The sequence below is a fragment of the Ascaphus truei genome, chromosome 10, assembly GCF_040206685.1.
Source record: "Ascaphus truei isolate aAscTru1 chromosome 10, aAscTru1.hap1, whole genome shotgun sequence".
NCBI classification, from domain to species: Eukaryota; Metazoa; Chordata; class Amphibia; order Anura; family Ascaphidae; genus Ascaphus; species Ascaphus truei.
Genome location: NC_134492.1, coordinates 15,671,361 through 15,689,684, shown reverse-complemented (window position 1 = coordinate 15,689,684; position 18,324 = coordinate 15,671,361). Strand labels below are relative to the sequence as shown.

Sequence of the window (18,324 nt, the reverse complement as noted above, 5' to 3'; positions counted from 1 at the left end):
GAGCTACTCTGCCGTCACAATAGCGTTCAATAAAATAGCGTTCATACATTCCCATCGCCTTTTTAATTGTCCAGTACAGAATGATGCCGAGATCATTTGTTTCTCTTAGTGTCTGCAAGGGATATTATACAATATGTGATGTTTTTTCTGTCGGTGTTTGGAGGACCCGAGCACGCTCAGCACACCATGTACTCTTAACACATTGATTAATACCACCAAGAAGAAATAGGTTTAAGTAAGGGAACAAGAAATACAGTTTTTACCCAAAGCATGCAAGCTTTGCTCCCACTGCAGATGTAACACGAGTTAACAGCAAATCGAGTAAGTGTATTCTGGATATAATTGGATAGTATTTTTGAGAAGAGGCTCACATATAATTATTACAGTTTATATGCTATATTAATGTTAAGGCCATCTAAGTGGTAAGGCGTGAAACATTATAACATATTCAGTAATAATCTTTAATATCTGTAAATCATGTAGATATACATGGGTTCAGTATATGGACTGAAATACATTCCCCCCCCCCCCCCTTTCACGGAATAAAATAAGAAGCACCGAGCTTGGTAGACATTGAGCCTGTAATAATTATAGATGTAGCAAGACTTAGTGATCACAGTGTCACGGACAAAAAAGCAAACGGCCGCGGCGCAGGGGACAGTGTCTGCCCTGATCCGGCTGCGTGGGGGGGGTCCATGCTTCCGGATAAGCCCCCCACCCGGCAGTAATCTGTCCGAGCCGCAATCATTGCGGGACAACAAGCGGCCGCGGCAACACAAACAGTTTGTTAGAAATAAGATACTGGATACCGTGCGTGTGCTCTATACGTCAGGGGTTCTCCACTCTAGTCCCCCCCCAACAGGTCAGATTTTCAGGATATCCCAGCTTCAGCACAGGTGGCTCAATCGAAGACTGAGCCGCTGATTGGGCCACCGGTGCTGAAGCAGGGATAGCATTAAAACCTGAGCTCTTGGGGGAGCCTTGAGGACAGGAGTTGAGAACCCTGACGTACACGTGATTGGCGTTTTAACATTTCAGAGTTTGACATTGGAAAGGCGAGTCGGTCTCCCCTCTCTCTCTCCTGCATTACCTCCAGAAATGCAGAGACACATTTCCTAAACAACAGTTAAAGTGTTGATGCTGCGTATAGTGTATTATTAAATTCTCTGGTATAAGGGGAGAAAAAGACATCCTCAATCTTGTTTAATGACCCTGGCGCCGGCTGCTAGTCAGTTCTTTCAAACCCCTCTCTGCCAAAGTGGCCTGCTGTACACTCCATGCATCGCCGGACCACTGCTAAACTGAATGCCAGAGATCCATTACATCATCAACCTTATTACTTCTTCACTTCTATCCACGTGATTAACTGGAGAATAGGCTAGAGCAGGGGTGCTTAGCTCAAGTCCTCAAGCCCCCCTGACAGGCCAGGTTTTCAGGATATCCCTGCTTCAGCACAGGTGGCTAAATCAGTCCCTGCTTCTGCAGAGTTGGCTCAGTCAGAGGCTCAGTCTTTGAGGACTGGAGTTGAGCACACCTGGGCTAAAGTATCCTTCCTTATTTCTGAACCCCTTGAATATTTTGCGGCACAGCTAGAAATAGATGGGTAAGTAAAGTGCAGCGACATATCGGAGAAAATCCCCTGTACTTAAATACCGTTGGTGTTCAAGCTCTACGTTATTTTCTTACTAATTTAAAGGGTACGTAGTGTATGGAGAAGCAAGGACCTAACTTTAATAAAAAGCCATTTTTTCCCATTTCAGTTCAAATCAAAATACAGAAATCATGTTCCAGAGTCCTAGCATCGGCACATTCAATTCTATATCAAACAAATCTCGTCTTTCAGCTGTTATTTTTGTTTTTCATCCCCCCCACCCCATTTTTCTAACACAGGGTCTCCGGAGCTGACCCCCATTACTTTCAGCTCCGGGAACCCCCTGTTCCCAAGAGGCACTGAGCCAAAGAGTATTTGAAATGCACATGTACTTTTTTTAATATATATATATATATATATAACACACCTTATATATGAACACACACATTTATGTAGCAGTAAGCATGTTGAGAGGAGATATCTTCTTTATATTCACTTATTGTGAATGACCTAACATCACCTATGCATGGCTCAAGTTACTAGATATCTAGCTAATGAGAGAATAGGTCATATGTTAAACCCACGCTGCATCCCGACACCAGTTTGTATGAGAGGTAAGGGTGGAGATAAAAAGACTCAAAATTTAGAGGGGGAAAAAACTGTATCAAAGATCAAGGACCAAAGTTTCATTGGTGAAAAAATATGGGTTATTGTTTTATTTTTAATTTTTTTTATAAAGAAGTAGTGCTCTGTCGCTTGTAAGTATATGACCATAGCTTCATGGATTGCACATGTGGACGCGCACAAACGCCAATGTTTCAAGAGACACCTACCTCCAAAGGGGTTGCCAGTATCTCTCTGCAGTTTAAACCTCCCAGTCACATGGGCCAATTGGAAACCGAACCTGATGATGTCACAGCTTCCTATTGGCCGGCAGGGCACGAGAACTACCAAGCACCCACTACGGAGGTAAGTATCTCCGGAAGCAGGGGGTCCCCGGAGCTGAAATGAATGGGGGTCAGCTTTGAAGACTGCTCCAATATTTAAAAATAAAAATAAAGGATACAAAAGCTCAGCGTCTTTACCCCTTCAGTGGGGACAGCCGTGCAGGTTCTGGAGCAATGTAGTTACAGAAACAGGCAAGATACTCCGAAGGGTTAACAATCTTACTAATTACATTCCAAACATCGTAGATAAAAATGTTTGCTTACTTTGACCTAATTTTTGAAGTGTATGGAACCACTCGTGATATGAATAAGTGAGGTTTCCTTCCAGTGAGTGAGACGAGCGCCAAATGAATGAGACTTGAGAGGTCTTGTTAATAGATACATTGGTATTGGAGCCTGGTAATGGATAGCTGAAGAAAAAAGCTAATGTTAGTAATAAAAAAAAAAAAAGTGCTTGGGACACCTTATCATGAGTGGATAAAACACTCGCCTTTCATTGCTGGATACATAATTTAGGTGCAATTTAATGTTCAAAGTCAAATGCGCTTGTGGTTTGAGTCCAGTTGTTAATGCACAATTCAGCTCCTAATGGACAATTGCATATACAGCTCACTCGTCAGTATAGTTTTACATAGTTAGCAGTCTCTTTTCGGGAATTATTCTTGGTCTGAGATTTCAGAAGCATTAACTGGCACTCCTGGAAAAATCGGTCAAGAAGTCGTGCGTGAACTTTCTCAGTGGCTAAATTCCCTTACAAAGTGGAATCTTTCTTCAGCACATCGGGCTCAATCTGAGCCACAGATGTGCTGAAGCAGGGATATCCTGAAAACCTGACCCGTTGGTGGCTCTTGGGGAATGGAGTTGCCCACCCCTGTAGTAGAGTATAAAAGGGACGTGCAGTGAGATCAACACTCCAATTATGTTTTTTTTTATATAGATGTTGTTGAAGATAATTTCGGTTTTTGAGTAGTTTAGTCACACTCCGAACATTCCTTTTCTATGAAGACACTACATTAACTGCTAGTATAAGGTTAGAACTGCTCACGGAAGCGAGGGTTTGGTTACTTGATTGTCCTTCAAGATAACAAGATGCTATATTATATGTAATGAATATCTTGTACATGTTATAAGAATGTGGGTATGAATACAGTTTTATGTAACGAATATGCAGGGGGAATATAAAGGTTTCCAGAGCTCAGCATCAGAACATTCATGTAGAAAATGTTTGTCTTTTTCGGCTTAGAGCAGGGGTGGCTAACTCCAGTCCTCAAGGGCCATCAACAGGTCAGGTTTTCAGGATATCCCTGCTTCTGCACAGGGGGCTCATATGAGTGGAAGACTGAGCTACTGATTGAGCCCCCTGTGCTGAAGCAGGGCTATCCTGAAAACCTGACCTGTTGGTGGCCCTTGAGGACTGGAGTTGGCCATCCATGGCTTAGAGCAAAAAGATCTTATTGGAAATGGTTGCAACAATGTGCAGAATATTCCCATGCTCACTACTTTAGAAATAAGGGTGTTGGGACACACAGGCATATTACACAATCCTACCAGATGTCTTATTGGTACAGATCATGTATATGTCAACAGCAGAAGGTGGAACTAATCCTGAACTTGATATACAAACATTAATATACCAACTCAGATGGAAAGAGATTAAAAACGTTATACATCCTATTATGATATGGTCACACTGTTACTGCCCATTAATTCCTTCTGTTGCATAATTTAGCCACTGCAAGAAATCACTTACTGAAACAAGTGGGACAAAATATGGTCAAAGCATGCGGATGCAGTATGCCAAACGATGCATGCTCCAAATGAGTCCATTGGCGTTTGTGCGCGTCCACATGTGCAATCCATGAAGCTATGGTCATATACTTACAAGCGACAGAGCACTACTTCTTTATAAAAAAAATTAAAAATAAAACAATAACCCATATTTTTTCACCAATGAAACTTTGGTCCTTGATCTTTGATACAGTTTTTTCCCCCTCTAAATTTTGAGTCTTTTTATCTCCACCCTTACCTCTCATACAAACTGGTGTCGGGATGCAGCGTGGGTTTAACATATGACCTATTCTCTCATTAGCTAGATATCTAGTAACTTGAGCCATGCATAGGTGATGTTAGGTCATTCACAATAAGTGAATATAAAGAAGATATCTCCTCTCAACATGCTTACTGCTACATAAATGTGTGTGTTCATATATAAGGTGTGTTATATATATATATATATATATATATATATTAAAAAAAGTACATGTGCATTTCAAATACTCTTTGGCTCATAATGCATTAACCAGAAGGATGTGTGAAAGCTGTCATTCACACATACTATATTCCTATCAAGATTTATTGTTCAGCTGTTGGAAGGATATTTTGTATGTTTTTCAATGTAAAATAAACTGCTCCATGTCTGTTGTGTCCAGCTGTCATTAAAACCCTGGTAATGCATTCTGATTGGGCAGGAATGTGTAACAGGTGTTCCATGTGGTTCACATTAGTTATGATGATGCTAATTATCTTTTACATACTTTGACCTAACCAAGGGCTCACCCATAACAAAAGTCAGGAGGGGGGTTAACTGATACCCATAACCTCTTGCAAACTCCCTTCTGCAAAAGAGAAGTGTAGGCAAGCACCTCATATGTAGAGTTAAGAACAGAGACTATAGCGATTCCTGCAGAATAATACAAATTTGGGGCTGGGGGTACATGTATCAAAGTTTCCTGGCTCCAAAATTAGAGAAAAACTGAAGCAAGACAATGACACTAAATTTATCAAAGAAAAATGCCCTGCATCAAACAATGGGATATTTTGCTCTGATAAAGTCTGTGCTGTTATTCTTGCCCCAGTTTTGCAGTCGGGAGACAAAGATACATGATACTGTGATACAAAGGGGCTGTCACTTAAGGAAGGTACTTTCTCCATTGAGGGTGGGCACTTTCACTCGTATTTTGGTTATGCTGGACCTCAACTGGATCAGTTAAAAAAATGGTGAAAAAAGCAGTATTGTTTTTTTTTTTTTATTTCGGCAAACGTTTTGCTAAAGTTTGCAGTTTTTTTCCTAAGCGTTTAATTAGTTTCTTTGAAAAAAAAAAAAATTACAAATAAGAAAAATAAAAAATAATGAATCCAAGGAAGAGCCTTTCTGGGGTTTTGGCTAAAATTTCCGTTTGATTCAAATGTTTGCTTAGAAAGTACAACTCGAACTTTGTAAGACTAGTCTTCCCAGGGATGCTCAACTCCAGTCCTCAAATGTCTCCCCCCCTTCCCCAACAGGTCAGGTTTTCAAAATATCCCAGCTTCAGCACAGGTGGCTCAGTCAAAGACTGAGCCTCTGATGGAGCCACCTGTGCTGAAGCTGGGATATCCTGAAAACTTGACCTGTTCAGGGGGCTTGAGGACTTTATTTGAGCACCTCTGGTCTAACCTAACATCAATAGGTAACGTTTTGTTACCATTTTTTTGTGGGAGGGAGGGGGGGTAAAATAATTAAGGCGCCTGCATTAGTCAGACAGACAAACTTAAATATGAATTCGGTGGGAAAAAGGAAAACATTAATTTTTCAATGGATGCAAATATATAAAATAGTTACATGATGGTTGATCAAATCTTACTAAGGAAGCCAATTGAATGCTAAGGTGTTATTTTGGGCGGCCTGTAAAATGGGATTGTCCCTTAAAGCAGCGGCGCGCAAACTTTTTGAGCTGCAGCCCCCTTCCTGGGAGACGCAGCGTTCGCGCCCCTCTCCCAACGACACAGCGTCGCGGGTCATTAGATGTCACGTCACGTGACCCCACCGCGTAATTTGATGCCATGGCGACGCGTCGCCGAAGACCCGGCTGGCAGTAGGTAAGTGAGTCACAGAGGCCTCACGCCTCCCCCGGCATTTAATTTAAATGCCGTGGGGAAGAGCACTGGGCCCCTGTAACTGCCGGTACCCCCCCTAGAAATTCTCCCGCCCCCTGGAGGGCGCGCCTTAAAGTCCCTTCTTGTATCCTGTATGTTGTCATTAATCAGATTAGTTACTCCAAAGTTTTTTAATGTACCAATTTTTTTACTTTTCTGTGCTTCACATGTATTGTGAAAAGGAACAATCTTAAAACGGCATTATTTCCTGGCTATTGAATCAAAATCTGAACTAACCCAAAAAACATTGTTGAGAGAATGGATTTCCTTTGCCCCAGCAGTTCATGTTATATTTATCCAACTATTTGTTACCGCTGCATTGGCTTTGGACAGGCAGAACATAATGTGCCTAGTATAGCATTACCACTCACACATGTGAAAAGGGACACAGTGCTTCGGAACCAGACAAACCCTTCTCCAATCAGAAACTAGGAACATTCTGGGGCTCATTTAGAAACCCTTGTGCCCCTGCTCAGGACAGCTTGTACCTGTAATATGGGCAACTTACAGCTTCTGAGCATCTTCAGATGTCATTTAACGATGAAGCCGGTCTTGAACCAATTTACTAAGCAATGCTATTCAACCAGGTGTGTAGAAGATACATTACAGCTCTTTGAAGTGGGTGGTGTTTCATTGCAACAGCGTGGCTTAGTATTATGGCCCTTTATGCTTTATTTTTCATTTTTAAAATGTTTTACCAGGAAGTGATATATTGAGATTTACCTCTTGTTTTCAAGTATGCCCTGGGCACAGAGTTATGATGACAAATAGTACATGGTTATATAAGTGAACAGGGTATACATTATATACAAGACATTGCATGCAGAGTTAAAGATAATATATATTATAGGCGTATGTAACAGTTACAGACCAGATTAAAATGGACAGTTTTTTGGAGTCAGATCTCTGATGATATGTGCTGCATGTGGTAGGGGTGAGGAGCTTGTTCAGGTAGATGGGTAGCTTGCCCAGAAAGTATTTGAAGGCAAGACAGGAGAGATGAACTTTGCGCCTTGACTCAAGTGATGACCAATCTAGTTCTTTGAGCAATTCGCAGTGATGTGTTCTGTAGTTGCATTGGAGAACAAAATGGCATATTGAATTGTAGAGGGTATCAAGTTTGCTAAGGTGGGTTTGGGGTGCCGAGCCGTATACTATGTCGCCATAGTCGATAATTGGCATTAACATCTGCTGTGCAATACGCTTTTTGACCAGCAGACTTAGGGAGGATTTGTTCCTGTAAAGTACACCTAGTTTGGCATAGTTTTGGATGTGTGGGTATCAATGTGCATCTCAAATGTTTAATGGGAGTCAAACCATATGCCGAAGTATTTAAAACTAGTAACAGGGGTTAGGGTGGTATTAGCGTTGGTTCTGATCTGAAGCTCAGTTATTGGAAGCTTTAAAAATGTAGCCTTGGTCCCAAATACCATTGTTACAGTCTTGTCAGTGTTTAAAAACAGTTTGTTTTGGGAAATCCAATTTTCAAGTCTCAAAATGTCAGATTGAAGTATGTGTTCAAGGTCGGAGAGGCTATGGCTGTGTGCATATAGGATTGTGTCATCTGCATACATGTGTATTGAAGCTCCCTTACAAGCTGTAGGAAGATCATTGATGAACACTGAGAAGAGTAGGGGCCCCAGATCAGAGCCTTGCGGGACACCACAGGTGATATCCAAGGGGCTGGAGTTAGAGCCTGAGAGACCCATGTTGGGATCTACCTGATAGGTAGGAATGAAACCAGTTTAAAGCATGCTTCCCTATTCCAGAGCACTGGAGTTTGTTAAGCAAGATAACATAATCAACAGTATCAAAAGCCTTTGCAAAATCTAGGAATATTGCACCAGTGAGTTGTCCCAGTTCCATTCCACACTGGATCTCATTGCAACATTTTAGCAGGGTTGTTCCAGATTGGAATTGGCTAGGGAAATTTGTCTTGGTATAGTAATCGCTTAATTGGGAGTGAACACATTTTTCCATGACTTTGGATAGTATTGGGAGAAGAGAGATTGGCCTGTAGTTTGAGACCAGTGTTTTTGTCTCCACCTTTGAAGATTGGGACAACTCTGGCAGTTTTCCAGGACTTATGGATATGGTCTGCAGACAGAGTTGACTATGGAAGCAATTGGTTTGGCAATGGCTGGGACACCAAATCTTAGGAACTTAAAGTGCAGTAAGTTAGGTCCACATTGGCTGCTTACTTTTAATTTGAGGAGCGCTTATGTAATCTCCTCTTGAGATAGTGGGACAAACTGAAAATGGTGAGCAGTGTTGGGAGACGGTAGGGCTATAGGGGTACTCACAGAAGGAGGTTCATGTTTGGGGTTTGGGTTGTGTTTCGCTAATAAGTTAGTAGCACACCCTACAAAGTAATCATTGAATGCATTTGCAATGTCAGTGGGGTTTGTCAGAGTAATTTCCCCCTTAGTGATATTACTTGGTTGTTGATGGCTAGAAGGCTGGAATATATTGTGCATAACCTTCCAGAAGTTAGCTAGGTTTGATGTATTGTGGCGAAGATTGTCAGAGTAATATTGTGCTTTTGGGTGCCTTGTATGCCTTGTGCACATGTTCCGCAGGCATCTGTAGTTATTAAGATCCTTGGTAGTGCCAGTTACTTTGTAGCTTTTCCACATCCCTGACATGGTAGAGCGCTATAAGGTCAGTTGTAACCCACAGAAGGTGGGCCCCCCGTACTCTTATTCTGCGTAGTGGAGTATGGGTATCACAGAGTTTTTTAAGAACTTGGATTGGAAATAGTCGGGGACAGAATCGGGGTCGGGAATTAAGTCGATTCTGTACCAAGGGCAGTTGGTAAGGTCAGCCAGAAACTGTTGTGGGTAAAGTTTCTAATTGTTCTAAACCATTGACTCATATTGCTGAGGGAGAATTAAAATGGGCAAATCTGTTGCTGGTTTCATGTATACAGGTGCACCATTGAGTATTGTCACGGCTTTAACATGCTACCTGCGTTGAATACAATTGAGTAATTTTCTATTACTATATATCAGTGGTTTTGAAACTTTGTAAGAATAATGGAACCCTATAAAAAAAATGACTGGTAACATTGCAACCTATCCTGTTCTGCTAGTGCTCTGACTTTGTCCACCCCTGCTTAATTACTTCCTCACGAAGCCTTTTGGTCATCAGGCAATGTTATTTAAAATATATATACAGTATGTATAAATGATAAAATCAAATTAATTTGTCCAAATCATTGTTCCATGATTTTGCGCAGCAGATTTGGTCAAACAGAATTCATATCGGCAGGGTGATAATACAGCTGTTGAACGGGTGATAAATACAGCTGTTGAACGGGGTTTTTGCTTTTGTCATTAAGTTTTCCTGTCACACGGTGTATCTGAAATCTGAGTATGACAGAGAGCTTTCAAAGTCTTATATACTTCTTATCACTTTGTAGACATGTAGTAAAGTAACAAAGGAGGAGGGGGAGGAGGAGGCAGTAGGATACATTTTATTGGACCAACAGATAGTTAATGAGTTACAAGCCTTCGAACTACACAGGGTTCTTCGTTAGGCAGACATCTAAAATAGTGCTTATCGTGTCCTCATGCTCGTCAATTTCAAAACATCTCCTTTAAAGAATCTACTGTAGTAGGCAATGGTTTCAAATTGTTAAAATATTAAAACATACTGTTAAATCTGTGGAACACTGGCAAATAGCCTCCACTTTGGGGTGGATGTATAATGGATATCATTCTATTCATTATGTGTTTGTCCCAACATTATTTCCAGCTGAATTTGTTCTTTCAACTTTACCATTTCTTAGTAAGTGAAAATAGGTTTTAAGAACCACCACACGGACAAACTCGCATCATTTGCATATAAATAGGATAGTTGGTTGCCTGAAATCCTGGCCTGCTGTGTACATAAATCCTTGGGCTACGGCCCCAGTTTTCACGGCTACATGGGCGCCGGAGCGCCTGGCGGCGCATGCACCCATTGCTAGGAGTGGAGAGCGGGAGATCTGACGGGGCGTGGCCATGACATCAGGGCTGGTTCGCCCTCATGGGCTGAGCCGCTGCTGTGACGTGGCCAATGCTCGGCCGCTGCGCCAAAAGATAAAAAAATCTTGTCTTTTGGTCAAGACGGTTGCGCATCGCGGCTTGCGCACGCACACACGCCGACTGGGGCCTACCCCATAGAGGGCTGGACTATGGCAGCGATTGCGACTGCGTGCGTGCTGCACACATGGCCACTGGAGACCTAGCCTTCTTAGAGTACGTGTATTTTCTGTTTTCACACTATGTTCTGAAGACACCTCAACAAAGTTCTCATGGGTTTTCAGCTGTAATATATGTATTGAGTCTTGATGATATTGCACTAATGGTTCTTAAACCAATCCACATAGATCACATAGATCACAACATGGTGAAGTAGTGAATATACAAATACACACAATACATATAGATCGGGTGCATTTGAATATCAATTGGTTATCCTTCAGGTTTCCAGAGTATTTTCATAAGACCTACTATAGAATGTAATATTTGTATCTTTTAGGAACCCACATGGTCTACCAAGACTTCCCATTGTATGACCCTCGTAGACAGATGTGTGTGTATATGTGTGTGTGTGTGTGTGTGTGTGTGTGTGTGTGTGTGTGTGTGTGTGTATATATATGTTCTGTGAGGTTATTTCAGAATCCGAATGTTTTTTTGGGTAATAATTTAAAAAGTATAATTTTCATCTTTCTAAATTCTTGGCGATCATTACATAATATTTTTTTATTCCAAGATTTGGGGATTTTACTAGAGACGCTGCTTATCGTCTATTTTATTTCTTCTGTCTCCTAATGTGTATTTACCACGTATGCGTTTGAACAACAGGCTGAAGTTTGTCAGTTGGGAATTACTTTTTGAGCTTTTGCCATAAACAATACTCTGCCTCTTCCTCCACCATTAAATGTGGGGCCATATGATGATTTATACAGCTCTCTTGTGATTCCAAGCAAACATATCACCTCTAGGCACTGTTCTAAAGAATTCTAGTGGATTGGAGCATGACAACTGAGTTTTTGTGAGATTGTGGTGTTTGCATAAAGATGAAATGGGGAAATGAGATTCAAATTGAACTAGGGATTTCTGGCTCATTAACATGTATAATTAGTCCCTTATTATCAGTTAGTGTTGTTTCCAAGTGAACTTTAGAATGTATTCTTTGATTTTGCGGCTTTTAATGTAACCCGTTAGCTACTGTATATAGTTGTAATTGCCCTTCCAGCACGGAGGATAGAACTTGTTTCAACTTTACCGTGACCTTTGAGGTTGGAAGCACACGTGACATCCGTGCAGTGGTGGATGTACGTATTAGCTCAATAAGATATAGTTTAGGGCAGGGGTCCCAAACTTGAGGACTGAGCTTGAGACCCCTGGTTTAGGGCATTGCTATTTGAGGGGCCTCCAAATACTTAGAACATTTTTATTTTTTCAAATACCTTTCATATATTTGAGGGGCCCCCTGTAAATCCAAAGGGTCAAGTCACGCAACAAATAAATTAGAATAAAATCAATAGTGGGTTGAATCTTTAGCAATACAAGTTGAATGTACATTAAAAGCAACCAATGTCATGCAAAGAAGAGACGGACAACAGCGACTCCACAGCATTCCGCAGAAGAACCTAATGGTTTAGTGAGTTCTTCCCTGCGACTTCACACCCACAGTCCCTGTTCTGTGTCAGATCTAGGACTGGACTCTCACAACCCCTTTCAATTGTGAGGAGTACGCCAAACAGTGTAAGGTAGTTACCCTGCCCACAATGTTTTGTTTTTTTTATAGGGGCTTCATCTTTCTCATAGCTCAGAATTGTTGGTGCACTTTGTTGAGGAACCTGCCGGGTACTCCAGTACCTGGTGCGGCCGACTAGCAACAGGGATCCACTGATCCAGCTACGTCGTCGTCCGTGAAGGCGTCGCTTCTGCGTGGGGTGAACTCTGGTAGGAGGGTCTCACATTTGAGAGTCTATGATGGTACAGTGGTGGTCTGGTCCCAGACCACAGGCCACAAGAAACCGTGGTATCTTCACTGTGTCCTTGACACTTATACAGTAATGGGGAAGTGTCCATATCTAGGCGCCTTCCCTGAAGCAACCACAATCTACTGTGAGTTGGGGCCTAGCTGGGACCTGAGGGTACTCTAGGCCTAGTCTCAGGGCCACTGGCAACTGAGACACTACCTTACCCTTACTCCGTCTTGCTCCCGACTGTTGTGGTCCCCTGAGCACGCCAAAGGTATCTTTTGCTGCCCTGGAGCCCTATTGGCTGTCCTCACTCATGTGGTGTTCAGCCACAGAGGCTGCTGGGACTTGTAGTCCCTCTGCGGAGCCTGTACCTATTGGCTGCTGCAACTATGCTGCTCTGTGCATGTGCCGGATTTCACCCATGCGCAATCACGTCCAAGATGGCGACGCCCTCCGATCGCACCGCCCTGGCGACCACTGCCCGCAGCCTCCCGACACCCACGCGCCTCTGCAGTGCCCCGGAGTGGCTCCCGCTGCAGCCGCACACTCCCCATAGCAGCGCTACTAACCGGGAGGTAAGAGGACACGGGGAAGACCTGGCTACATATGCATTGCAAAGCAGTTGGATAACACATATTTGAGGTTTAACCAATAGTTTGAGAGGTTGCAATGATGTGCAGACCCAAGTCTACACCGACCATATACTTGTTGTAATATAATACGCAACCGGGCTTGTGTACTGGTGCACTCATCATATCCCCCCCCCCCCCTCCCCTGTATTGTACTGCCAGTAATTCCTGGTGTCGGCTCCTTGTGACCTTGGGCAAGTCACTTTATCTCCCTGTGCCTCAGGCACCAAAAACATAAGAGTGTAAGCTCCTCTGGGCAGGGACTGCATTTGTAAAAAGTCCTATGTGCTGCATACCGCGCGCTATACTGTGTGACGTGCTTTGAGTCCCATTGGGAGAAAAGCGCTATATGAAATAAACATATTATTACTATTACTATTATAACGGAAGCTTTCTGTTACAATTTATCAATGACACTGCATACTTTTATCTGTGACCCTGAGTGGGTTAGCAAAACTTTCATTATTACACCCTATTAAGCCAGGACCAGGAAACAATTTCTAATCAACGCTGTGATCTGGGCTGGGATTGTTCGGCCCTTTGTAAGCGGCCTCAGATCTGTGTTTTCTATTCACACATGCTCACTTCCAGCTGTTGTCATTGAAATCCCACATAATCTCTCAGGGTCAAAGGGCAGTCACCCATGACTGCTGCTGGTAAAAGGTTATGCTGATTTCTGTTGTCAAATATTGCCCCCTTTCTCTTTTCAATCACTCCCATTCTGCTTTTTCAACAAGAGGGATCCAGCCTAGAATTGTATTACACGAATTTAAAGTCTTAAAAGTGTCCCCTCATTGTAGTAACACGACATGCTCTGGATGGGATCATTCATTCCGTTATATTGCACAAAGAATTTTCTAGTGCTTCTTGAATACATTTTGCTTTGAATCGGGCAGTGAGCCTACAGTATGTGTTTGCAGAAAATGCTATGCTTCCTTTCCCAGTGCAGCCAGGGTAATACAAAAGCATATTTAAGTCATTGTTAGCCTAGAACAGGGCTGTCGAACTCCAGTCTTCAAGGGCTTCCAACGGGTCAGGTTTTCAGGATATCACTGCTTCAGCACAGGTGACTCAATCAGTGACTCAATAAGACTGAAGTTGACCACCCCTGGCCTAAACACTCATTTTTGCATTTCTTAAAGCACCAGTCCTATTTTCAGCACCAGAGACATCCCCGCTTAATGATATAAATACAGCGAGAAGGTGCTGTTGCGCCTCATGGAAAAATTCAACATGGCTGCCGGCGTCTTCTAATAGGAAACCACGACCTATGATGTTGAGGCTTCCTATTGGCCAGGGGATCCCTCTAGATTTGGCAGCCAAATTGTTTCCCTAAGACAAGGAGCTGGTCATTATCTCAGTAACAGGGGGTCCCCTGCACTGAAAACAGCTAGATTTAGCACCAGAGAACCCACTGTTACAATTGTGTGCTTTTTAAATGTCAGCCAATTGTTGTATTTTTGCCCATTTTTTGTAAACATCATAAATTGATTCTTGGGAGCTGTTTTAGTTCCCCTATCTTGTACTTTTTTTAATTACAATTCTGCATGTTCATTTACCTGGATCTCTGGCATAGTTTAGTGGTGTTATTGTCACTGGCATGCAGGAAACAAAAGAAACCGTTTGGGCTAGATCGTCAGAAGTCTGTTAAATCTGGGCTACCAAGGTGACGTTACCTAGACAGGTAACGTCCGTTAGTTTCCCTGGGTTTAACGGGTATCCACAGAGCTAAATATGTGCAAAACCAACTGCCGTTAGTGATCTATTTAGCGTAGGCTTAACACCATGTGAAGTTAGCACTGCCTAGCGTTAGTTACAAGTAACATGGGGTTAATCCTGTCTCGCCTAAATGTGGCGTTACTTCTATCACATCTCTGAATAGGTGTTTAATTAAAGTTTAAAAAAAAGAGGAGACAGGAGAGGAAAAGAGCCCTGTAAATAACGATGGTTAAATATGATGGTTAAATCAGATCTGCCTGTGGTCTTACACTTACCCAGATCCTGCAACAGACCTATATCAGGGCCTGGATGGGAGTAACGCCACCTGTAGCTCTGACCTAACTAACGTAACGTTAAATCCCCGCGGTCACTATAACGGAGCTCTGAGGATCTGCGGTGTCTTTTCCATAATATTAGCACTAATGTCCGTTATAATAACACAAGGGCCCATTACGGCAGAAAACCGCACTTAGCGCATCGTTACTGAGCTTTGAAGATTCCCGTTAGCAATTAACGATAGTTAAGTATTGTTACATATTTAACGGACTTCTGAGCATTTAACCCTTTAAGAGGTAAGAAACCTTCAAACTACCCAAAATTATTTAAAAGCTTTAACTCATTAAACCTGCCACTGGACCTCGGTGGAAGAACGTACGCTCTTAAAGTAGCAATCAATGTGGTTTGAAAAAAAATCATTGAGACGTTATTAATATATTCTCTTCTTTGGTGGCCTTACGTATTTCCCCTTTGTCTCTTTATTACAGTATATTCAAGTTTGAGCAGTGAATAATGGGGGAGAGAGGGGGAGAGAGAGACAAATTCAAGGATTAACAGATTTGTAAAGTGAAAAAAAAAATGTTTTATAAATCAACTTTTTATTTTATTTCTGAGCGTAGTCATGAAATGTAGAGAATACTTTTATAAATGCTAGTTGTCACAAATGACTTTCCCCTAATAAAGGGTGGATTTAGGATGTCTTGTAAAAGCAAAGCTTCCAAGGTGTTTGCGTGCATGTATCTGCTTGCATGTGTTACTGTGCGCTTAACAGATGCTATTATAAGATTTCCCTTGTGTAACCTCGGACATAGAGATTTCTACACATAGTGTTTTGTTGGAATACAGTTCTAGATAATCCTGATCAGATGTTACTTAAGAGAATCACTTGAAATATATCCATGAATTTAGTACTCCTGTTGAATACCTTACTCTGTTTTTATTTGAAACGTTAACAGTCATTTGAGGTTATCCAAGGTAACAGTTTATTAAAATGGTCTTTTCTATTCCAGATTTCCTGTTAAGTTGCTTCTACATTAAGAAATCTTCCAGGTGCAGATGTGTTATCCTTTTGTATACTTTGAGTCCAAACCACACAATAACTCACAGTGCAGAGCTTTTGTATATCCATTTATAAAATCAATAACTTGTGCGCTGTCTTCTAAGAAGTGAAAGAAAACAGACGTATCTTGTTAAATATTAATTGCTGTGCTTGCATTCTCGTTTCAGGACATTTGGGCTTCCAAGACAGTTTTGTCACTTCAGGTGTTTTCAGTGTTACTGAACTTGTGAGAGTGTCACAAAGTAAGTATTAATGATGTTGTTTGTATAAGTGCTGGAACAGTGGAGATAACACCCCCTCCCAATTTAGGGGTTCTTTTGTATAATTGTACAGCTGAATATTTCAGATTACTCCCTAGATCAACATCCTTCCCATGTTTACTTATTTGGTATATCCCTGTATACCTTTCCTTTCTAAAATGATAGCCAACCTTTTTTTTAACTTATCTATTGTATCTGCCATCACAGTCGCGATGGGTAATTAATTCCACATTTTAACTGCCCTTACTGTAAATAACCCTTTCCTTTGCTGCTGGTGAAATATTCTTTCCTCCAACCTTTAAGGGATGACCTTGTGACCTTTGTACTGCCCTTGAGATGAATAGTTGATTTGAAAGCTCCTTGTATTGTCCCGAATATATTTGTATATAGTTATATCCCCTTTTAGACGCCTCTTTTCTAATGTAAACAAATCTAATTTAGCTAGTCTCTCCTCATAAATCAGATTATCCATCCTCTTTATAAATTTGGTGGCTCTTCTCTGCACTCTCTCCATAATGTCTTTTCTACAGAGTGGTGCCCAAAATTGTACTCCATATTCAAGGTGTGGTCTAACTAATGCTTTATATTAGCATATTTAGCATAATTATGTTTACTTACCTTCCATCCATTGCCCGTTTAATGCAAGATAAGATCTTGTCTGCCTTTTGCAGCTACTGCATGACTTTGGTCACTATTGCTAAGCCTGCTGTCTACAAGCACCCCTAAATCCTGCTCCATCAAGGATTCTCCTAATTTATCTCCATTTAATGTGTAAGTCACCTGTTTATTCTTGTTTCCCAAATGCATAACCTTACATTTATCTGTCTTAAACCTCATCTGCTATTTACATGCCCAAGTTTCCAGTCTCTCCAAGTCCTTCTGGAGAGAAATTAAATTGTGCTCTGATTCTGCTACCTTACACAATTTAGTGTCATCAGCAAAGATGGAGACTTTGCTCTCTATGCCAACCTAAAGGTCATTAATAAACAAGTTAAATAGCAGGGGTCCCAGTTCCGATCCCTGAGGTACTCCACTCAGAACTTTAGCCCAACATGAAAAAGTTCCATTTATTACAACAAGCTGTTGTATATCCTTCAACCAGTTTTCAATCCAGGTGCAAATACCTCCATGACCCTTTGCTATTTCCCCATCTATTCTATTTAGTTTGTTATCTGTTTCTTGTCCCTCCCACCTCCGCCCTAGTTTAAAATCTCCAAACTTTTTAGCATTCTCCCCACTAGCACAGAAGATCCCTCTTCATTGAGATGGAATCAATCCCTACTATAAAGATTGCACCTCTCAGAAAACTCTCTAAAAACCACAAACCCTCCTTCCTACACCACTTTCTTAGCCAACGTGTACCAAGTCCGCCTGGTCAGTTCCAGCCCCTCCCAACAATCTGTCTACCCGATCCGCAATGTGCCGAACTCGAGGCCCCGGGAAACAACAAACTGTTCAGTTCATGTTGTTATGGCAACAGATTGACCTATCTATCTTCCTAATAATGAAGTCCCCTACCACCACAATCTTTCTTGGTCTCTGAGTATCCCGAGTCCCCTCTGTGCTGGAAGAACTATTCCCCTGACTGCTAGAGGAATCCGTCCCCCCAGCCTTTGCCATTCCTGCCCTGACACTCCCAACATCTTAGCTCAATATGGCATATCTGTTGGGATGGGTCAGCTCAGAACTGGCCTGCCTCTTCTCCCTGCTTCCCTTTCCAACTGTTACCCAGCTACCTACCTGTTCCTCACTCACAGCTCCACCATCTGCACCACTAGTCCAAGCCAGAGCGTGCTCAGTGAGCACTAAACTCCTTTCAAGATTGTCAAAGTCCCTCAATATTGCAAGTTTCCTCTTCAGATCAGCAATCGGAGACTCTATAGAGACCACTTGCTCACATTTCTCACAGCAGTATGCTCACTGGAACAGCTGCTCCAAGTGCATATACAT

General features: G+C 42.0%; 1 protein-coding gene across 20 annotated transcripts in view; it reads left to right on the top strand.

Annotated features, from left to right (window-relative positions):
• NFIA (nuclear factor I A) overlaps positions 1–18,324 on the top strand; it is a 426,576-nt gene that overhangs the window by 289,980 nt on the left and 118,272 nt on the right. For all 20 annotated transcript variants that reach the window (XM_075615991.1, XM_075615979.1, XM_075615981.1 and 17 more), the window contains exon 4: positions 16,282–16,356. In XM_075615991.1, coding sequence (XP_075472106.1) covers positions 16,282–16,356 — 75 coding nt within the window. The remainder of the gene's footprint in view (positions 1–16,281; positions 16,357–18,324) is intronic.